This window comes from Protopterus annectens, chromosome 1.part1, assembly GCF_019279795.1.
Source record: "Protopterus annectens isolate FY-2018-M chromosome 1.part1, PAN1.0, whole genome shotgun sequence".
NCBI lineage: Eukaryota > Metazoa > Chordata > Ceratodontiformes > Protopteridae > Protopterus > Protopterus annectens.
In genome coordinates, this window is record NC_056726.1 from 1,767,042,186 (window position 1) to 1,767,062,576 (window position 20,391).

At 37.0% G+C, this 20,391-nt stretch overlaps 1 protein-coding gene across 1 annotated transcript in view; it reads right to left on the minus strand.

Annotated features, from left to right (window-relative positions):
- Positions 1-4,711: 4,711 nt before the first annotated feature.
- Positions 4,712-20,391, minus strand: part of TMEM222 (transmembrane protein 222) — a 293,800-nt gene continuing 278,120 nt past the window's right edge. The window contains exon 6 of the mRNA XM_044084400.1: positions 4,712-6,076. Within this exon, the coding sequence (XP_043940335.1) occupies positions 6,064-6,076 (13 nt within the window). The 3' untranslated portion in view covers positions 4,712-6,063. The remainder of the gene's footprint in view (positions 6,077-20,391) is intronic.

Consider the following 20,391-nt stretch of genomic DNA (forward strand, 5'->3'; position numbering starts at 1 on the left):
TTTAACACAGGTTACATCACGGCATGATGGAATGAGTCCCCAAAGTAAGGAGAAAAAGGAAGATCAGGAGACATCTGAGGAAGAAATATGGACATGGGAAAGAAGAAGAGATTTAATATGGTGTAATATGTATGCAAAGGAGAAAGCAAAACTAACCAATACAAAAAGAGCAGCAAAAAAGATATTTAAAGAGAAATACAGGTGAAGGAATCCATACATGGAAAACTTTACAATACAAAAAATAAGAAGACAAAGAGGAAAGGTAGAAAAGAAGATCAGTAATGGAGAAGTTAAAGAAACTGAAACTGAGGTTATGGAGTACCTGCGAAGTAAAGGACTCAGTGTAGAAAATCAAATTCAGAAAGCACCACAAGAGGATAGAGCAATGTACATCCAAATTATGGGGAAACCAGTGGAATGGGAAGCAATTGGTCACATGCCATATGAAGATATTTTGGAGCCTCCCACGGAAAACCAGTAGAAATGCTCACTTTAAGCTAGACAGCAAAGGAAGGAACAGGAAACTGTGGAAACTCTGTCACAGTCAATGCTGAGGATTGATAGGCCAGTGAGTTCCCATATGACAGAGCAACGGATGGCACAGGATGAAATTGAAAAGAATGCACCAGAGGAAGATACTACAGAAATTTCTATAGAATGTCCGCAGGAAATGGAAAACAAAAAAACGTGCCCTCAGTTTAGAAGATGAGCTAAGAGAAGAGTTGCTTGATTTAAGATATATATATATATATATATATATATATATATATATATATATATATATATATATATATATATATTAAGATCAATGAAAGAAACGGACTGCAGAAGGTCAATAAAACCCAAAAAGTCAGAAGTTTGATAAAATAAATGAACTCAGTAATTAAGACTGTCCATAAAGATCCATATGATATAACAGAAGTAAACAGGATATATTACTGTGCAGCTAAATTAATAACCGATAAAGTTCTACCACAAGAACACAGGATAGTGAGGGAAAGGAAGGAGAGAAATTGAATACCATCATGGAAATACTTAATAGAGAAAACTATAAAGCAGTTAAGACAAGAAGTGTCACTGTTAGAAAACTATAGAAGAGGGAACATATCTTCTACAGAAAGATAGATGTAATAAAAGCAATACGCAGTATTAGAACAGATCAGAATCTATCATACACTATTACAAATAACAAACTAAAAATCTCAGCACAGGCAATAAAACATAGAATTTACACAGATAAATATAAAGGAAAAATACAAAATAAGCAATTTACTGATGACCCAAAAAAATTTTATAGATAATTGGGAAACAAGGTAAAAGGAATTGAAAGACCACCAAAAAAAGAAGAAATAGATACATTTTGGAGAAGTATTTATGAAGATCCTGTGTAACGTTACAGATACTAAATGGATAGAAGAAGTAAAAAAAAAGAATAAGAAGTTTAAAGGTACAGGATATGAAATGGGATGAAGTAACTGCCAGAGAGACTGAAACAAAGTTAAGAAAAGTCTCTAACTGGAAAATCCCAGGCCCAGATGCAGTACCTAACTTCTGGTTAAAAGTGTTAACATCTTTGCATGAAGATGTAGCTATGAGTAAGAACTATTTATATGCGCACCCCGCACAGACACCAACCTGGGTAACAACAGGAAAAACAATGCTCCTACTTAAGAGTGAACCTGCAAGCTTCCATAAAAATTATAGACCAATAACTTGCCTTCCAACAATGTATAAACTATATACTGGAATTGATGCCGACAGAGTTTATAGTCATTTAGAAGAAAACTCAATTATGGCAATAGAACAAAAGGACAATAAAATAAAGTCATACGGAACAAAGGTTCATTTGTTGTTATATAAAGTCATAGTGGAGAACTGTAAAAAAGGGAATAATCTAAGTACTGGAGGGACTGACTACAAAAAAGCATTTGATAGTATTCCAAATTCATGGATAAAAGAGTGTTTAAAAATGTATAAGATACACCCTACTCTGATCGACTACATTATAGTGACCAAGAAACAGTGGCAGACCACTTTGCAATTAAGCCTTGATAAAGAACAAATTATTATTCCAGGGATAAAAATTTAAAGAGGGAAATTCCACGGTAGCTCTCTGTCACTGCTGCTATTCTGTCTTGGTCTTAACCCATTAAGCTGTCTACTTAATAGCTTAGGCCATGGCTATAATTTGGCTCCTAGAAAACAACAAAGTTTAAAGACCTCTCATCTTTTCTTTGTCGATGATTTAAAACTGTCTAGCTCATCAGATAAGGAACTGAAAGCACAATTGCAAGTTGTCAAAACTTTTTCAGAGGATATAAGAATGTTATTTGGTCTTGATAAATGTGCAAAAGCAACCTTTAAAGCAGGAAAACGGCAGCACTAAGAAAACATTAGTTTGGGACAATAATCTTCTTCTTCTTTTGGCTTTTCCCAGTTAGGGGTCCCCACAGCGGATCACCCGTCTGCTCAAGATTGGCAGTGAAGTTTTACGGTGTTGAGTTGCCAGCCCGACACCCAACCTTCCACAGAAGGCACACACTCATGCCTAGGGCCAATTTAGAGTGTCCATTCCACCTATAGCATGTCTTTGGGATGTGGGAGGAAACCGGAGCACCCAGAGGAAACACACGCAACCACAGGGAGGACATGCAGACTCTGCACAGAAGGCACCCCATCCGAGGATCGAACTGGAGAACCTCTTGCTGTGAGGCAGTAACGCTAACCGCTGCACCACCACAGCTGCCAGTTTGGGACAAGAATGTGATAAAAGAAGAACTTGAGCAAGAGGGAGTGTATAAATATTTGGAAATTGATAAAGGGTCAACAATAAAACATGAACAAATGCAAATAAAACTTATTAAGGAATACTTTATTAGACTTAAATTAATCTTGAAAACAGTGCTGACATCTAGGAAGAAAATTCAAGCTATAAAACAATTTGTATTTCTGTCCTAACTTACAGTTTTGCAGTGCCTGGCTGGTCCCAAAATGTGTTGGATAGATTAGACAGAAAAACAAGAAGGATGCTTCATGCTCACCAAATGATTTATAAAAATCAGTGCATACCAAGATTATATATTCCCCATTCTGAAGGAGGTATGGGCCTCCTTGAAACTGATTACATGTATAGATCTGTAATAGTGGGACTGCACAATTATCTGCTGACCACACAAGACCCAAACATAATGAAAGTTTGGAAACATGAGGGGAACAAATCTAAAATGACTTCCCTGCTTAGTCTACCGGAAGTATATTGGTGTCAAGCAGGATGGAAATCAAACTAGAAGTAGATAAAAATCAGGCAGCAACTGAATGTGCAAAAAAAAAAAAAAAAAAGAAAGAACATAAGGTGAAGGACCAGATGAGAAGGCAAGAAATGTGGAAAATGCATTAACATGGTTGCAAGTATAGAAAGCTTCTGTAAGATCCTCCTGTTGATTAGGTTTGAATTCAGGAATGATTAAGAAGAGGCAAATTCAAACCAAGAGATGAAAGGTTAATATTGGTGGCCCAAGATAGTGGGCTACGCACATGTTAGTTTACAAAGTCCATTGAACATGTGGAAGAAACAGGCAAATGTAGGTTTTGTAAAACAGAATTGGAAACGGTTGCACACCTTGTTACTTGTTGTGATATACTAATCACAGAAGGACTGCATACTGAAAGGCATAATAATGTGGCAAGACTGTTGCACTGGGGATTGTGCAAACATTATGGTATTGAAGTGGTTGAAAAACACTGAAAACATGAGCCACAAAGCATCATAGAAAATGATGAAGTCTACATCACATGGGATCACCTATTACCAACAGTTCAAAAGATAGATGCTAGAAAACCAGACATAGTGGTCCATGAAAAGAAGACAAAAGTAGCATTGATCACTGAAACTGCCACACCCAGTGACTACAGTGTCTTGTGTACAGACAGACATAAAGTCATAAAATACCAGGATTTGCAGGCAGAAATGAGAATATGAAAGAAAGATACCCAGACAGTTCCAACAGTAGTAGGAGCAACATGTCTTATAGAAAAGAATTTACAATCATACTTGGATATGTTACCAATACATGTAACTCCATACAATTTAAAGGTGTCATTACTGGGCACATTGTGGGTGCTACGAAGAGCACTTTTGGCTGACATCAAAGATAGAAACAATACTAATTTCATGAACTTTAATTATACTTTCATACTTTGACTTAGGGATGGGGTCTATTTCCATTATGGTATTAGAAACCCAAAACATTTGGAGAAATTAAAAACAGGAAGTATCATAGCCCAAGGTGTTAACAAAAATATGTACATGTGGAAAGTTATGCAAACATAAAAAAGCAAAGACATAGCAGTAAATGTCAACATAATGTAACAGGATAATAGTATATTAAATGTCCAATTGACATCAACATACCTTATATATAACAAGTGTAATGATTTCCTACCCAATGTTATGGTCATGTAAGGAAGTAAAGCAAACGTAAAATTCACATTACTGGATGGTAATAAACATGTAAATATGCATAAGAAGAACTAGACTTATGTATACATCATATGCTGAAATGAGGGTGTGTGATGCATTGACACCATCACAACATATTTATATTAATAATATATACACGCACAGAAATGCTTAAGCATTCCTAGCAGCATGTTAAACTGCAGCACACAGTATCACAATTTACAAGAAAGCACATGACAGATGAGGATGATATCCATTAACATAAGTGCATGTTTGGCAGTATAACATACAGAAAATCAACAAAACACATAGGAAATCTACTGTATTAATATACCATCACTAACATGGCAAGCCACTCTGTGCAAGTTGAGTAATAGTACAAGTATAATCTGCAGGTACAGATGATCTCACTACAACGACTGCCACACACATATATGTTGAGGTGTCACTACAACACTAGCATGCAATCATAAAACTGTAATATGTGCAATGTTTAAAACGTGGAGATTGAATGTTTCAAATATATGATATTTTTACAATTGGGATATCTAAATATGCAAGCCTGTAGTTGAAAATCAAATACAAATGAATTGAGCAGTAATCAAATATATGGATCACTTCTGCACAATATTCAATGTCAAATGGCAGTGTGGTCTTGCCTAGGCCATGCTGTATGTATAAAACAGACATAAACATTTTCATAGCAATTCATATGTGTTTTACTGAACCAAAGAATATCACAATGACAAGTACAGAAGCAATATTGAAAACAAGATGCTCATATTTGTCCTAAGTTCAGCCTGACTGTGCCAGCAATTGGTTCATTTACACCACTGCATTACTCCATTGGAATAATATCAATAAATAATTAAAAGAAGAGTAAGGAGTAATACTGGGAGAGTAATAAATCACAATAATGATTGACGTGAACTAATCGGGTGAAATTATCTATGTAAGATTGTGCTGTAACAGACTTGCACTTACACGTTGTTACTGAGGGAGAACTCAAGCAAAAGACAGCAGTACAATCCTGCCAACATCACTGCTAATGTGAGATGGCAGACACCCACTCAGTACATAAATAGGCAAGTTATGCACACCATGTAATATGCTGTGAGGTACTATCATACATACAAATTGCTCACTATATCTTGTTAACACAAGGGAAACTTTAAGAGCTGTGTTATATGCCGTTAGCAGTAATCACCAATACGGCAAACAAATATAACTTACACATAAGATAATGGCACTGAACACTCTGTGCAAGTATAACAAATCTGAGTATAATTTTGGTTATGTCAGCAAACATGCTATAACCTCAAAATAAGCCATTAACACTGGAAGGACTTGTGCAAATACAGTCAAACAAACTGCTTGGCAAAAGGTATAGACAAAGCATTAACAGTTAGAATACATATCTTGTGGATGCATGATGGGAATCTTGCCATCTAATTGGCATGCATAGATACCATCTGAATAACATTTGCAGCCAGATGGACATATGCAAATGGTCCTACTGGACAGAAATAAAGCTAAAGATAACACATCACTGCTCCTCCAGCCTATGCATATGCTGTATGCACAGTGTTCTGTTTCTTGCATGTTCATTCTATACTGCTGGAATAAAACACAAAGAAAGATTAAGTTACAAATTTGATTGTACGTTATGAGGTTAAACAGCTCTTATTTATTTATTGATTGATTGATTGACTGATTAACATTTGGTAACCAGGAAAATCTGACCAATCAAAGACCCATTTTTCAGTGGAGGGCCACAGAAAAGCTCCACAGTGATTTAAAAACAGAATAGCACATTTCATTTGAATAACATTTAAAACACATGATATAAAGTTATGACAGAAATTGCACAAAAGCATGAGGCCCAATTGTAACTGGATAATGTACATAGTAATTTGCATTTTTTTTTGAGAAATAACATTTGATGGTTCTGGAGATGAAAGGATTAGTGATTTGTGATTAGCAATATTAATGCAAGAGAAAGGAGTAAACGGTAGAAGTAAAAGTGAATGTTAAAAATTAGGTTAGGTTATTGGGGAAAATTAGAAGTGTTATATTAAGAAATTTAAGAGGAAAAAATAGTGAAAAGGGGATATAGAATTAGAGGAAAGATATGGGGAGTGAGAGGAGAGAAAAAAGTTGTAAGTAGGTTAGAAGGGTGGGGAGGAAGAGGTGAGGAGAGGGGCACAAAAAACATAGGAACGTGGGGATTAGATGTTTGATTAAACAGAATCACTTTAATAAAGTAATTACATTATGCAGCAGTGCTATAGAATCCTAGGTCACAGTTTGCATAGAGAGACATTTATATCACAGTGCAACTGCATCGCACACAGTAGTAGAATTGACTAGGATCAACTGGAAGCTGGTATCCAACCTACAATATTCACATGTTCACACCTCTTCCCGTCTAGCTGTTTGTTCTTTGCCATATGAGAAGAAATTAATGGAAGTCAAATACCACTGATCTGTGACTGCACAGTTGAAACATGTCATACCAGGTGTCCTTGTCTACACATTAATAATGATATATGAGGTAACTTTTGCAGAATATGTAAGACAGTTCCAATATAACATATGAAGAATGATATGATCTGTACTTGGTGCATTGGACACATTTTTCAATGATAGTGAATGAGGATTGTGCTATATGCCCGGTAATGTTATGGAGATGGGCTTTAAAAATTCAACATAAATCCCCCAGTAAATCATGCTAAGTTTATATACTGTCATGCAGCATACAGCATATAAAGGATAAATGCTGTGTGCTTGGACAATAGTATACACACTCATAAAAATAACAATGCAACCATGTGTAAACTGTCGACAAATGAGTATGTGTTGACAGATTTTCATATAGATGGCATATATCACTTATAAACATACACATTATAATACAAAGTAAAGACATGGACAAGAATGTACTCATCCCCAAAATACGTAGATAAGGTAAGCCAACAATGAACATGAACCTACAGAAACTGCAAATGAAGACAGAAGCCTCTCTCTATGCAAACAGATAGCTGTGCATTACAAGACATAAATGTCTAATGGGGAGACAAATACACAAAAACAAGGTAATGTGGACTGAAGTCATTGGCGTGATCTATTATGCTAACCTTTTAGCTATGTCACAGTTAAGGAATACATACACAGACTTGCTGAAGTGTGATTACAACAAACAGTCAAATGGAATTCACAGTTCACTACCTTCTTCTTCTTTTCCCGGTTAGGGGTCGCACAGCAGATCACCTGTCTGCTCGTGATTGGCAGTGGAGTTTTACAGTATCAAGCTGCCAGCCCAGCACCCAACCTTCCACTGAAGGCACACACATGCACACACATGCACACACTCACACCTAGGGCCAATTTGGAGTGTTCAATCCACCTACAGCATGTCTTTGGGACATGGGAGGGAACCGGAGCACCCGGAGGAAACCCACACGACCACAGGGAGGACATGCAGACTCTGCACAGAAGGTACCCCAGCCGAGGATTGAACCGGAGAACCTCTTGCTGTGAGGCGACAATGCTAACCACTACACCACCGTGGCCGCCCAATTCACAGTTCACTATAATGCTCCCAAATTTTCTTAGCTTTGCCATATATCAATGACAGAGAATATAAATCATGCAGTATATAATGCTGAGCATACATTTGTTTTGGATGTTCAATACAAGCTGCAATAGGAGAACAGGGATATACTTGGTTAGTACTTAAATGGCGTAGAAGTATCTAGAAATAATACAGATAATGAAGAAATTTGTAGTTCCCCAGATATAGGATGGGGTAGTATCATGGTAAATACAGCATGTGTTAGGACTACAAAAAGATATGTGGCCAAGCCAGGTATGGAAATAAGGTACATAAGGAAAGCTAGTGGTGGAATGCAGAAGTCCAGGAAGTCATCAAAAGAAAAAAAAAAGAGTGCAGGAAGAATTGGGAGACAGAAAAGACTGACCAGGCTAGCAAGGACTACTGGTTGGCTAACAAAGAAGCTAAGAAAGAAGTTGCAATAGCAAAGAATAGGGCATCAGAGGCACTCTATCAGCTTCTGGAAAGTGACTCAGTAAGGGGCACAAAGAAACTATATCAGGTTACAAGGCAAAGACAGAAAGATAAAGAAGATAATCAGACACCCTTCATAAGGGATGCCAGCAACAACCTGCTCACCAGCCCAGGGGACATCAAAGGCAGATGGAAGGAGTATTTCTAGCAGCTTCTGAATGAAGTAAACCCCACAGAAGCTGTACTGTCCCAGAAACAGCCTCTAATGAGAGAAGAAGAGGAGCCCACCCTAGAAGAAGTGAGAACAGCGCTAAGGAAGATGAAGTCAGGGAAAGCAGCAGGCTCAGATGAGGACACTGCATATACGATAAAAAGATCCTGGGTGAGATAGGGGAGAAATAGCTCCTGAGGGTACTAATAGCAGTGTGGAAAGAAAGATGTATCCCAGATAACTGGAGAATAAGCATACTCATGCCAGTGTACAAGAACAAAGGGGACATCCAAAACTGTGGGCAGTACAGAGGCATCAAACTCCTATCACATTGCATGAAAGTTCTGGAGGGGGTGAATGATAAACAGATACGCAAAGTAGTAGAACGTAAGATGGGAGATGAGCAGTTATCAGATAAGGATGCAGCACAATTGACCTGATGTTTGCACTGAGAAAGATACGTGAGAAGAAGCTAGAGATGAGGAGACAGTCCAACTGGGCATTCCTAGACTTGGAGAAAGCATATGACAAGGTCCCAAGAAAGCTATCTGAGCAGTACTGCTGTCCTTTGAAGTCCTGGAAACATTGGTAGAATTAGTGCTGGCTATGTACAAGGACCCAGTGACTCAAGTACGAGCAGTGTTCGGCCTCACAGAGGGGTTCCCAGTGGGTGTAGTTGTACATCAGGGTTCAGCTCTGAACCCACTGCTGTTCATACTGGTGATGGACTACATTAGCAAACAGGTTGGAGGGGATGGATCAATAAAGCTGCTGTATGCAGAAGATGTGGCAGTACAGGCAGACTCTGAGCTAGAACTTCAGTAAAGGATAGGAGAATGGAATGCAAATCTGAAGGCACATGGGATGAAACTAAGCACAGATAAGACAGTGGTAATGGCAGCAGATTAGGGAAATCAGAAGAAGCTGAGAATAGAGATAGATGGGAAGATAGTGGAATAGGTTAACAGCTTAAAGTATCTGGGAGGGGTGGTTGAGGAGAAGGGTAGACTAAATGAAGAGGTCCAAGGTAGAATCAGAGGGGCTGCAGCTAACTGGCATAGAGTATCAGGTGTGGTCTATGACAGAAGAATGCCAAAGAAGCTGAAAACTAAGGTATACAAGCCAGTGGTGCAACCAGTACTACTGTATGGTATAGAAACCTGGGCAGTAAAGGCAAAACAGTTGAAGAAGCTAGAGGTGATGGAAATGAAGTGCCTGAGAAGGGTGGTAGGATGCACACTGTGGGACAGATGAAGAAATGAGGATATAAGAGCAGAAGCCAAAGTATCTCCAATTGCAGAAAAGATCAAAGAGAACAGATTATGGTGGTTTGGGCACATGTGTAGAAAAGGAGAAGACAATCTGGTGAGGAAGATTTAGGACAGACAGGAAGAAGGTGAGAGGAAGCGAGGACAGCCAGCAAAGAGGTGAATTGATTGTGTGAAAGAAGATCTGAGACAGTCAGCTATGAGTGTTGAAGAAGGCAAGAGTGTGGCACTGAATCGAGAGAATTAGCGACAGTTAACACAATACATGGACCCCCATGTGGAAAAATGGGAAAAGGGGTCTGATGATGATGATGAGTATCAGGGTAGTGGAGGTCTTTGGGTGCTGGAGCTCCAAATCATTTTACAGACTGCCTATGTCCATAAGGGACATGGGCAGTACCCCAGGAGTGAATTTATGGTTCCTCATCCTTCCTCCTTTTATGATGATGGAAAGTTTATTCCATAGACAAGGTTGCCTTTGGGATATGAATCTGTCTGTCCAGCAAGTTCTGTTAGAGTCAGAAATAAGGTTCAGGTCCATGGAATGTGTAACCCTCGTATACTTTTTCTTGCAAATATGTAACATTTTCATCAGGGCTAGATCAGAGAATGCCTTGTAATTCAGGTATAAGTCCCCTCTCAATAAACAATATGAGATGGGGTATAGGGATAGGGCCTTTAGGGCCTTTAGTCGGTCTGCATAAGACATGTGTCTTACGCTTTGTATTTTTTTAGTGAGGGGACACTCTAATTGATGTAAGTGCCTGGTTAGGTACAGCAGAAGGGAGCATTGTACTTGATTATGGGCCTGATGAAAGCTGAATACAATGACACTTTGACTTCTTTGATCCTGATGCCATACCTTTACTTATACGTTGAGCCATAAAGACATTTTTCCTCAATATTGTAGCTATCTGGTGGTCAAAGTTTAGCTTACAAGGTCTTACATCCCTCACCACTGGGTCTACTTTTAGGGGTATGCTATCAATATTAAAATTTGCAGGGATATCTGATTTACTGAAGGGTATGATTACACATGTTTTTACATTTAGTCTCAGACCATGGCTTTAGCACCAGTCATTTGTCATTTTTAAGCCTCTCTGTCAGATGCCAACATTGTTTGGGGATTCAATGATTGCTCCCAGCTTACCAGTCATTAGTGAACTTGGTGAGCCAAAGGCCCCCAACATTGGCCTTCACTTCAGAGAAGTATATAGTAACAGGTTTCTTATCGTAAGTAGATTCATCTCTCCGGACAACATGTTCACAGGTTCGTACTAGGCTATCAGCCCTAGGGCCTATAAAAGCCTAGCCATAACAATTCCCTGGATATGTGCCCTCTCAGTGAGCCAGTTGGCTATCCATCTGATGATGCAGGGGTTTATGCCTAACTCAGTAAGTTTGTCCATGATCCCTGAATAGGGGGACTGTGTCAAAAGCTTTAGCCACATCTAGATAAGTGGTGTGTACCATTTTACGCTCATCCATGGCTCTGGTGATTTTCTCAAATAAGTCCACCAGATTGAGCAGGCAAGACCTCCATTTGAGAAAGCCAAATTGGGTCTAGTCCAGTGTTTGAAGAGTACCTATGTCATTATTGAGCAGGTCTAAGATAATTCTTTGCATGGCGTTGCAGATAGGTTTGGTCAAGCTTATGGGTCTGTAGTTCCCTGGGTCAGTTGGGGGGGGGGGCTTGTGCAGAGAGAAGACTGTTGCAGTCCTCCATTCCTTTAGGACAAAGCCCATCTGGAGAATGTGGTTAAAGAAGGTTTCTAGTGGACCTGATAGAGTCTGTTTGAAGCTATTTAAGAAGCATCCTGGAAATTTGTCCAGCCCCACAGAGTCTGTGTTTTTGGCTTTAGTGAGTGCAATAAGGACCTGTTCCCTCATAATGACCAGTAGGAGATGGTTGAGGGTATTTCTTTGGATGTGGTAGGAGGTGATGGGGGGGGGTGTGAACTGAACTTGTTGGCTAGCAGGTTTGCTATAGTTTCAGGCTGGGTGTAAGTGTTGTCATTCATAATTAACTTGGCACATTACTGAACATTTCCCCTGTGGTTACAAACATAATTAAAAGTTTTATGATTATCTTTCACCTGGAAGGCTATCTTTGCTCATATTTTGATTTGGCAGACTTGACCAGCTTTCTAATTTGTTTGTTTAGACTGGTGAGTGTCCTTTTGCACTGTTTTGTCTGGCCCTACTTGGATTTAGAGAGGAATTTTTTTCCTTTTGTTGAATTCCATGTTTATGCTAGGGGGTCCACCAGGATGTTTTATTTTTACCAATACTCATAGGTTTGACTTGGACAGGTACTGCCTCCTCTATGCAGTTATGAATGTCGTTGTGCAATGCTTTTGTGAGCAGCTGAGATCTGGCCTCACATTCATCAAGGTTTGGAGGGGCTTGGAAGTTTAATAAGTTGTCACTTAATTTGAGGCAAATGGCCTTAGCAAAGTTCTTAAAAGGACTGGAGTTTGATGGGAGAAGAGTTAATGCACAGTGAGTACTACGTGTAGGATATTTGTATTTCTAGTTGGAGAATTAACTAGTTACTCCAGTGTGCTTACTTTGACAAAGTCCAAAAACCTCTGAGCAAGTGAATTATGGGTCGTATAAGTCTCTCGGTTTATGGAGGGGTAGCTGAAGTCACCCATAAGTATGGTGTTAGGCTGAATGTTAAAGAGATTCCAGTAAATTTAGGTAGGAGGTGTGGTTTTCCAGACTCATGTTAGGGGATCTGTAGCTAGCAAGGATATGATAGCAGGTTGCACCTATAGTTAATTGGGCGTGGAGCAGCTCAAGTGAGTTGTGTTGTTGGACCAGTCTAGCAGTGTACTTGTTTTTTTCTGAACACTGAAACACCTCCTCCTTTTGTTTTATCCTGAGTTGTGGGTGATCAAAATGTATGAAAGGCATTGTAGCCTTTGACAGCTGGGGTGTTTTCCATGGTCCTAAATTATGTTTCTGTGACTGCACATATGTCTGCATTCACCAGGGTGAGGGAGTACATTTTTTTATTTAAACCTTTAGTACTTTTAGATAGTCATGAGTAATTGTTATGTTGGCAGATTTAACTTGGAATGGCCTAAAAAAAGACACTATGGGGATAAATAAAGTTTTTACCAGTATCTGGAAGCCAAGTGGTGAGGAGTGCAAACCATCCCTGGCAAAGCACTGTGGTTTGTTGATCATGTCTCTCCCAGGCTGACAGATACTGGATCCCCTTGTTGCGACAACAGAAACTAAAACTGTTGAAGTCAATCATGTTTTGCTGGTACTGTGGTGTCATCATTGGTGAAGGTAGGATGCTACTCAAGGCTAGATTCATACCCACCTGAGACACATATTTAGAGAGCTTCATCATGTCTCTCTTCATATAGCCCAATGAAGTATGTCTTAGATTGTTTATGCTCACATGGACTATGACTGTGTCATACTGGTACTTGTGTTTTAAAGACCAAAGTGCATAGATGATTTGGTGGATCCTGGCTCCAGAAAGACAGCTCACTGTGATCTTCTCCTTATTTAGCTGGAAAGGGGGGTATCAGTATGTATTATAATGCAATCCAAAATAACTCAAATGTTTGGCTGTGTGGTGTGTTGCCTTATGTACTTGGAACCAGGGCTACTATGATTTTCAGAGTTATGTGTTGTGTGAAGTGCTGTCTTTTTTCAGAGTCTGTGAGGTCACTGAGTTATGCTTTTAGGAGGTCTTGGACATTTGGGTAGATTACAAGTGAGTACCTCTGCATATGTGGGTTTATGTGTTTGTTCCTTAGTGTTGGTAGTGAGTGTTTTGGGTGTAATACTGACAACCTGGTTTGCATTTTTCATGTGTGAGTATTGCCTCCAATGACATTGTATATCTACATCTCTCAGACACTGTGTTTGTTTATTCTAAAATGAAATGGTTGTCAGAGAACATGAGGCAGTTACTACATTGCCTCAGGATGCCCAAATCCACCAAGCCAGAAACAGAGATGGCAGGGAAGTGCCTGTTCATTATACTAGATTCTTAGTAGATGGGAAGGAACAGGGGAGAGTCACTTAGAGGTCTACGGGACAGTGTTTAGTAATATATTATTAGATGACCTGCAGTGGCATTTGCACAATGCACACATGCGAGGTTGTTATAACAGCAGGATGAAAGACATTTACACAGTTAAGCCCTTAGGCTGATCAGGCAAACAGATAATAAGCCTTCCACCAGCAGTTCCCAACTTGAATGGGTTGAATCAGCCCTCTACTCACATCAGAATGCAGAATGAAACCCTCTTATGTAAAATTAGCTAGTTTTGAGGTGCAGTAACAAATGATTTACAACAAAATGCAGAACTCCTGCAATATCAGGAATCCTTGTCTTCATGCTAATCAGATAAACATACAATAAGGATTTCACCAGCAGTTCCCAACTCGTATGAGTTGAATCAGCCCTCTGCTCCCACCAGAGTGCAGAATAAAACCCTCTTAATGTAAAACAAGCTGGTTTTGAGCTCAAGGTCAGTAACAGACACTTTAAGACAAAAGGCAGAACTTCTGCAGTATCAGGAATCCTTGGAAATAAGTTCACAATCCAGGAGAAATAATCCCAAGGACAAAGAAATGTGCAAACCCAGAAGAACTTCTATAAACACAGAAAAAACTTTCCAAAACAGAAATATTTTGGCAAACTCAGAACAGCTTTTGCAGTATCACAGGAGGTTGGAAAATATCAGAATACTGTTAAAACAACTCAAGAGCAGTACAGTAACGAAAAAGTGAAGTCTGAAAAACAGTGATAAATTCAACAAAATCAATAAATTCAGCACAGAACTGTTAAATTAAATGACAGCAGTGGGGTTCATGCCCAAAACACCATAATAGTTAGGAGTGCAGTAAATGACACAAGCCAAAAGTCCTAAACCATTATCTATGCCACAATATACTGCTTACATCCCCTCATTTTATGTATATACAATCTGATTGCTACACAGTCTTATCAAATGCATAGTGACATGCATTAATGTAACTATTCTCTGATTCAGTCATGTACTACATGTGGACACATATTAATGAACACCCTAGGCAAAGTTCACAAAATTTAAATTTTATGATCTTTGCAATGGAATACTTCATCCATCAGTATTAAGAAAATAATCTGTATAGTACATTCTTGAAGAATTTTGGATAATGGCAAAATGTGCAGCCATCTGTAGCTTAAGCATTGTTGGTGTTAATTCGCTGTGAAAATGAAATAATTGTACAGATTACTCCCAGAGTCTATACACAGCCTTGTTACATATAGGAAGCAAAGAAAATCAAAACGCTTTTCCATACATTTTGTGCATATCAAGGAATTAGTGGGATTTGAAACTATGGACAATATGCCTCCATATACATTGCTACATTCCTTAGTCAGTTGAGCTAATCCATATCACTTTACTTTTCATGGCTGAAAAGCTTTTCTGAATGACTATCAGTTTCAATGTGATTTGTTGAATACTTGGATTCCTTCATAACAACTAATGTTATTTAAATATCCTGCACACCTGCCCATTTGGCCCAGCTAGTGTGCGGATGACCTCAGTATGCACAGTTAAACATGCATAAAATCAATGGAAATAAAGAGTTCCCTATTTATATTCATATTCACATATTACACATGAAATAGCTATGGACCTAACTTCATGTAACCACATATGGTCAGTAATTGATAACAGTAAGTAGTAGTAAGCGTTACGGTATGGACTTTGGCACTTACTATAGGCCTCAGGGGGTGGGTTTGGACCAGGATGATCCTGTTCTGCAAGTCATCCTGGTCCCTACAGTGAAGGTCATCATAATGATGCTGGACCTACACTGCTGTCTTGAAAAGACTTGCTTGTCCTTGCGACTCCCTTGCAATCCAGTTCTAAATGTCAGTTTGTGTGAAATTTCTTGGGCATGCTCACATCCTCCATTTATGTCCACCATAGGTGGCTAGCATCTGGAGATTCTCCTCAATGGTTCAGTTTGGTGCTTGGATGCTCCACACCCTCATCTCAGTTGACATTGCCTTGATACTCTTGATAAAGTTGTTCTAAAACACCTTCAGAAAATTGCTCACCAAGGTTCTAGTCAGTTCACAGGTAGCAAAGGAATGACAGAAAAAAGTATCAATATCAAATTTTAAAAATGGCACATGTAGGGTGGTAGCAGACTATTGGGGAGCATCGTGCATGTGTTACAGATGCTCTCATTCAGTAATAACTACTGGGCATTTGTGCTGAGCACTGTGCACTTAGCTATTTGTTAATGGTCTGAGGGTCAAGAAATTATGCAAACGTTAACTGACAGGATTCCAAAACATTGTATAATACTGAACCTCATTGATATGTATGGCACAAATGGTATGTAAAAGGTGCTGGAGCTGAGCTACCCTCACCGTTAGGTATAGCTGCCTGACTGATATCATACAAAAGGTATCATGATGTCAGCTGCTTGTACTGCTTTGGTGGAATAACAATGCTCAGTATCACTACTATTTTCATACTGTTCTGTGTGAAACTTCTAATACTTATTTAATGCATTTTTGGAGGTAAATTCTGGTAGGCTTACCCAATATGCATGCATATGGGTACATGTCCAACACTATCATGGAGGTTTTACCCAGATCCAGCTGTATGTCTGCATACAATACACAGAACTATGGAAATGGACAAAATTCACTCATATAACTTGGTAATGCAGATTTACCTTTTACATCAATGCTGTTTATGGATAATGATGATTTATGGGATTGTCTGCAAATTCTGGTAGGCTTACCCAATATGCATGCATATGGGTACATGTCCAACACTATCATGGAGGTTTTACCCAGATGCAGCTGTATGTCTGTATACAATACACAGAACTATGGAAATGGACAAAATTCACTCATATAACTTGGTAATGCAGATTTACCTTTTACATCAATGCTGTTTATGGATAATGATGATTTATGGGATTGTCTGCAAATTGTACATTCAAGGTTTGATTTGTGATAGTCACTTCTGCTTATACATAAAGTGGTAGCCGTTGTACCATTAAGAGGGATTGCTGGAACCTCAGGATGGCCCAGTATTTAACTTGGTTGCTTTCATATTTAGTCATGACTTCACGACTGTTCATTTCTTTTTTTTTTTTTTAAACAAGTTTATTGTTTTAACATATAAGAGAAATATCATAACAATTTTATACAAATAATTAAAAATAGGTATTATTATAATATTCAACAAAACAACTAAAGTATTTACAAAGACATCCACTACAATCAGATCAATTAATTAAACTAAAATACTGTGCTATTGAAATTAGAATTTTTTTAACAAATTTTGTAAATTATCCCATACAATAAAATGTGATGTTTTTCTAGTTGTTCTCATTCTAATTGTGCTTATTTCCATATGACACATTATATTCATAACATTTTTAAATTCATTGAACGAAGGAGGTGTATCTGAAATCCAATTTCTAGTTATTATTTTCCTAGCCACTGCTAGGATAGACCATAACAAGGGAAGCTTAATCTTTTAACACATTGAGGTACAGGTGTGTTGAATAATATAAGAGACTTAGAAATAATGAAATTATCTGTAAAAGAGCCTGCAAAATTCATTAATTGACTTCCAGTATTCTTTCAACTTCATACAGTCATAAAACATATGAGCCCAGTCAGCATTAATTTCTACATTACATCTCTTACATAGATTATCTTTATTATTAATTTTATTCATCATCAAAGGTGTATAAAAAGATCTATGTAAAATTTCCATGTATAAAGTCTCCAGACAATGGAAGATGTAGTTCTATAAGCAGATTCCAATATATATTGTTTATCTTGTTGAGTTGGTGGGTCCCCATTAATAGAGGTGAAATAATTCCAGTATGAATCTACATTGTAAAAGTTTCTTGTCTGATAATTTTATGTATATATGAAAGTTTACCTTTATCAGAAACTTTATGCTGTAAATTTATTATCAAGTAATCAATCAGTTTTGGAATAGATTCTTTAACTGTTATAGACATTAGATCTATTCTATCAATGAGATGTTGTCTAAAGATCTGAACCGCTAACCAGCAAGTTTCTCTTAGATCAAATTCTTGTTTTAAGAAATCTAGATTTTTAACTTTATTATCAGATATCAGCTGATACCAGTACTTTAGATTATTATCTATAGCTAAATGAGCTCCTTCAGAAGTAGATGACATAAGCATACCCTGAGTATAAATTATAGGGAATACAATAAAATTCCATTCCCTATACTTAGGGTGCATGAATATAAAGTTACGATAACTAATAATAATATTTAATGGGTAACAGACCATATGTTTAGGTGTAATAGGTGAAGTACAAAATTCCTTTAGCAACCACAACAGGGAGTTATTTATAATCATATTTTTATGTGTTAAGGAGATTTTCATGAAGTGCATACTAATTAGCTCCCAATAATCTTTCCATTTTGCGACATATGACCGATCTATTAATAAAGTAATAACTTTTATAATAGAAGAGATAATATATAAATTAAAGTCTGGAAAAGAAATACCCCCTTGAGACCAGCTATTAGTATGTTTCTTTAATGCAATCCTAGGTCTATTAGGTGCCCATAAGAAATTTAACATTAGTGTATTCAGTTTCTTGATAGTTATTATTGATTGTATTAAGTATAAAATCTTGGGGAATATTATCATTTTAATAATTGTAAGTCTCTCCTCCATAGTAAAAAACATATTATTCCAGGTATTAAAAGATTGTGTATATTAAGAAAACAGGTATTATAGTTATTACATATAATAGATTTAATATCTTTAGATAGTATTATACCTAAATAAGTTATCTGACCTGAGTTGGGTACATATTTAGTAAAATCACTAATGAGAGTATTTTTTCGTGTATATATAGGTAGTATTTTAGTTTTTTCTTCATTGAATATTAAACCAGAAATACTTTTAAAATTCATAATTTTATCAAATAAAGACTGCATAGAAGAATTAGATCCTGCTGATGTAATTAGAACATCATCTGCAAAAAGTTGAATTTTTGATGTTGTATTTTCTTCTATTTCAAAACCCTCTATGTCAGTACTGTTTCTAATCAAATTAGCCCAAGGCTCCATTACTAAAGTGAATAATAGTGGAGAAAGTGGACATCCTTGCTTTGTACCTTTAAGAATGGGTATTTTTTTGAAACATATGTTCCTACCTTAATATAAGCCAGCGTTCCTTTGTATAAATGCTCAATTAAATTTACAAATGCATCAGAGAAATTTGTGCACTTCAGTAAGGTAAACAGATAGTCCCAACTTACTGAATCAAATGCTGAACCTATATCAAGACTAATAAGTGTTAAATCTTTCTTTTTCCTATTTGCAAAATCAATTAATGTTAAAGTTCTTCTTATATTATCAAAAGTATTTCTATTTACAATGAAGCCCGCCTGATCTATGTCTATAATGCCGGGATAATTGTCTTCAATCTATCAGCAAAAATACTCATAAACATTTTATAATCAACATTAAGTAATGAGATGGGTCGATATGAAGAACATCTAGTTGGATCTTTATTAGGTTTTAAAATTGGTGAAATAAATGTATATTGCCAAGATGGGGGGGGTTATTAACTCAGTTTGGGCCAGAATAAAACCTTATGTATTAATGAATATGTAGTTTTAGAAAGGATTTTATATATCTCTGGTATAATACCATCATTACCCGGTGCTTTGTTTGATTTAAGCTTATTTATTTGTGTAATAACTTCTGTATGTGAAATACTCTTGTCCAATAGTTTAATCTGTTGTTTATTAAGCTTTTTATTCATGTTTGTGGTTATAAACTCCTTTATTTTATCTTTAGGTTCCATGTTAATGTTGTTATGGTTAATCTTGTGAAAGTGATTTCTAAATTCATCCAGTATTTCTGGTATACTAGAAACATTCTTCTTTTTCCTTAGAGAAAAGATTTCTCTGATATGGTTTTGTTTATTCAATCTTTTTGTTTTATTTTTAAGTCTATGTAAGTATTTGGGGCTTATTGAATAAGACAAAAACTTGTATTTCTCTAAAGTTATTTTAACTTTATGAGTTAAAATTTCTTTGTATTTCTCATTTAGTTTGTTTATTTCTTCAATAACTTTCTTGTCCATAATATTTTCTTTATTATTATGTTTATAAGAGTCTAGTTTACTTTGAATATCTAACAATTCCTTATCCCAAGATTTCCTTTTGTTATTATACCATCTGATACTTTGTCCATATAGATATGATTTTAAGGCATCCCAAACATATACAATGGAGACTTCAGGAGAATTATTTATGTCTAGAAAATGTTGTACTTCTGAAAGTATATATTCTTTATAGTCTTTTAGCTGAGTTAAGTATGCTGGTATCCTTTTGATCTGAACATTATGAGTATTTTTTATCATGAAT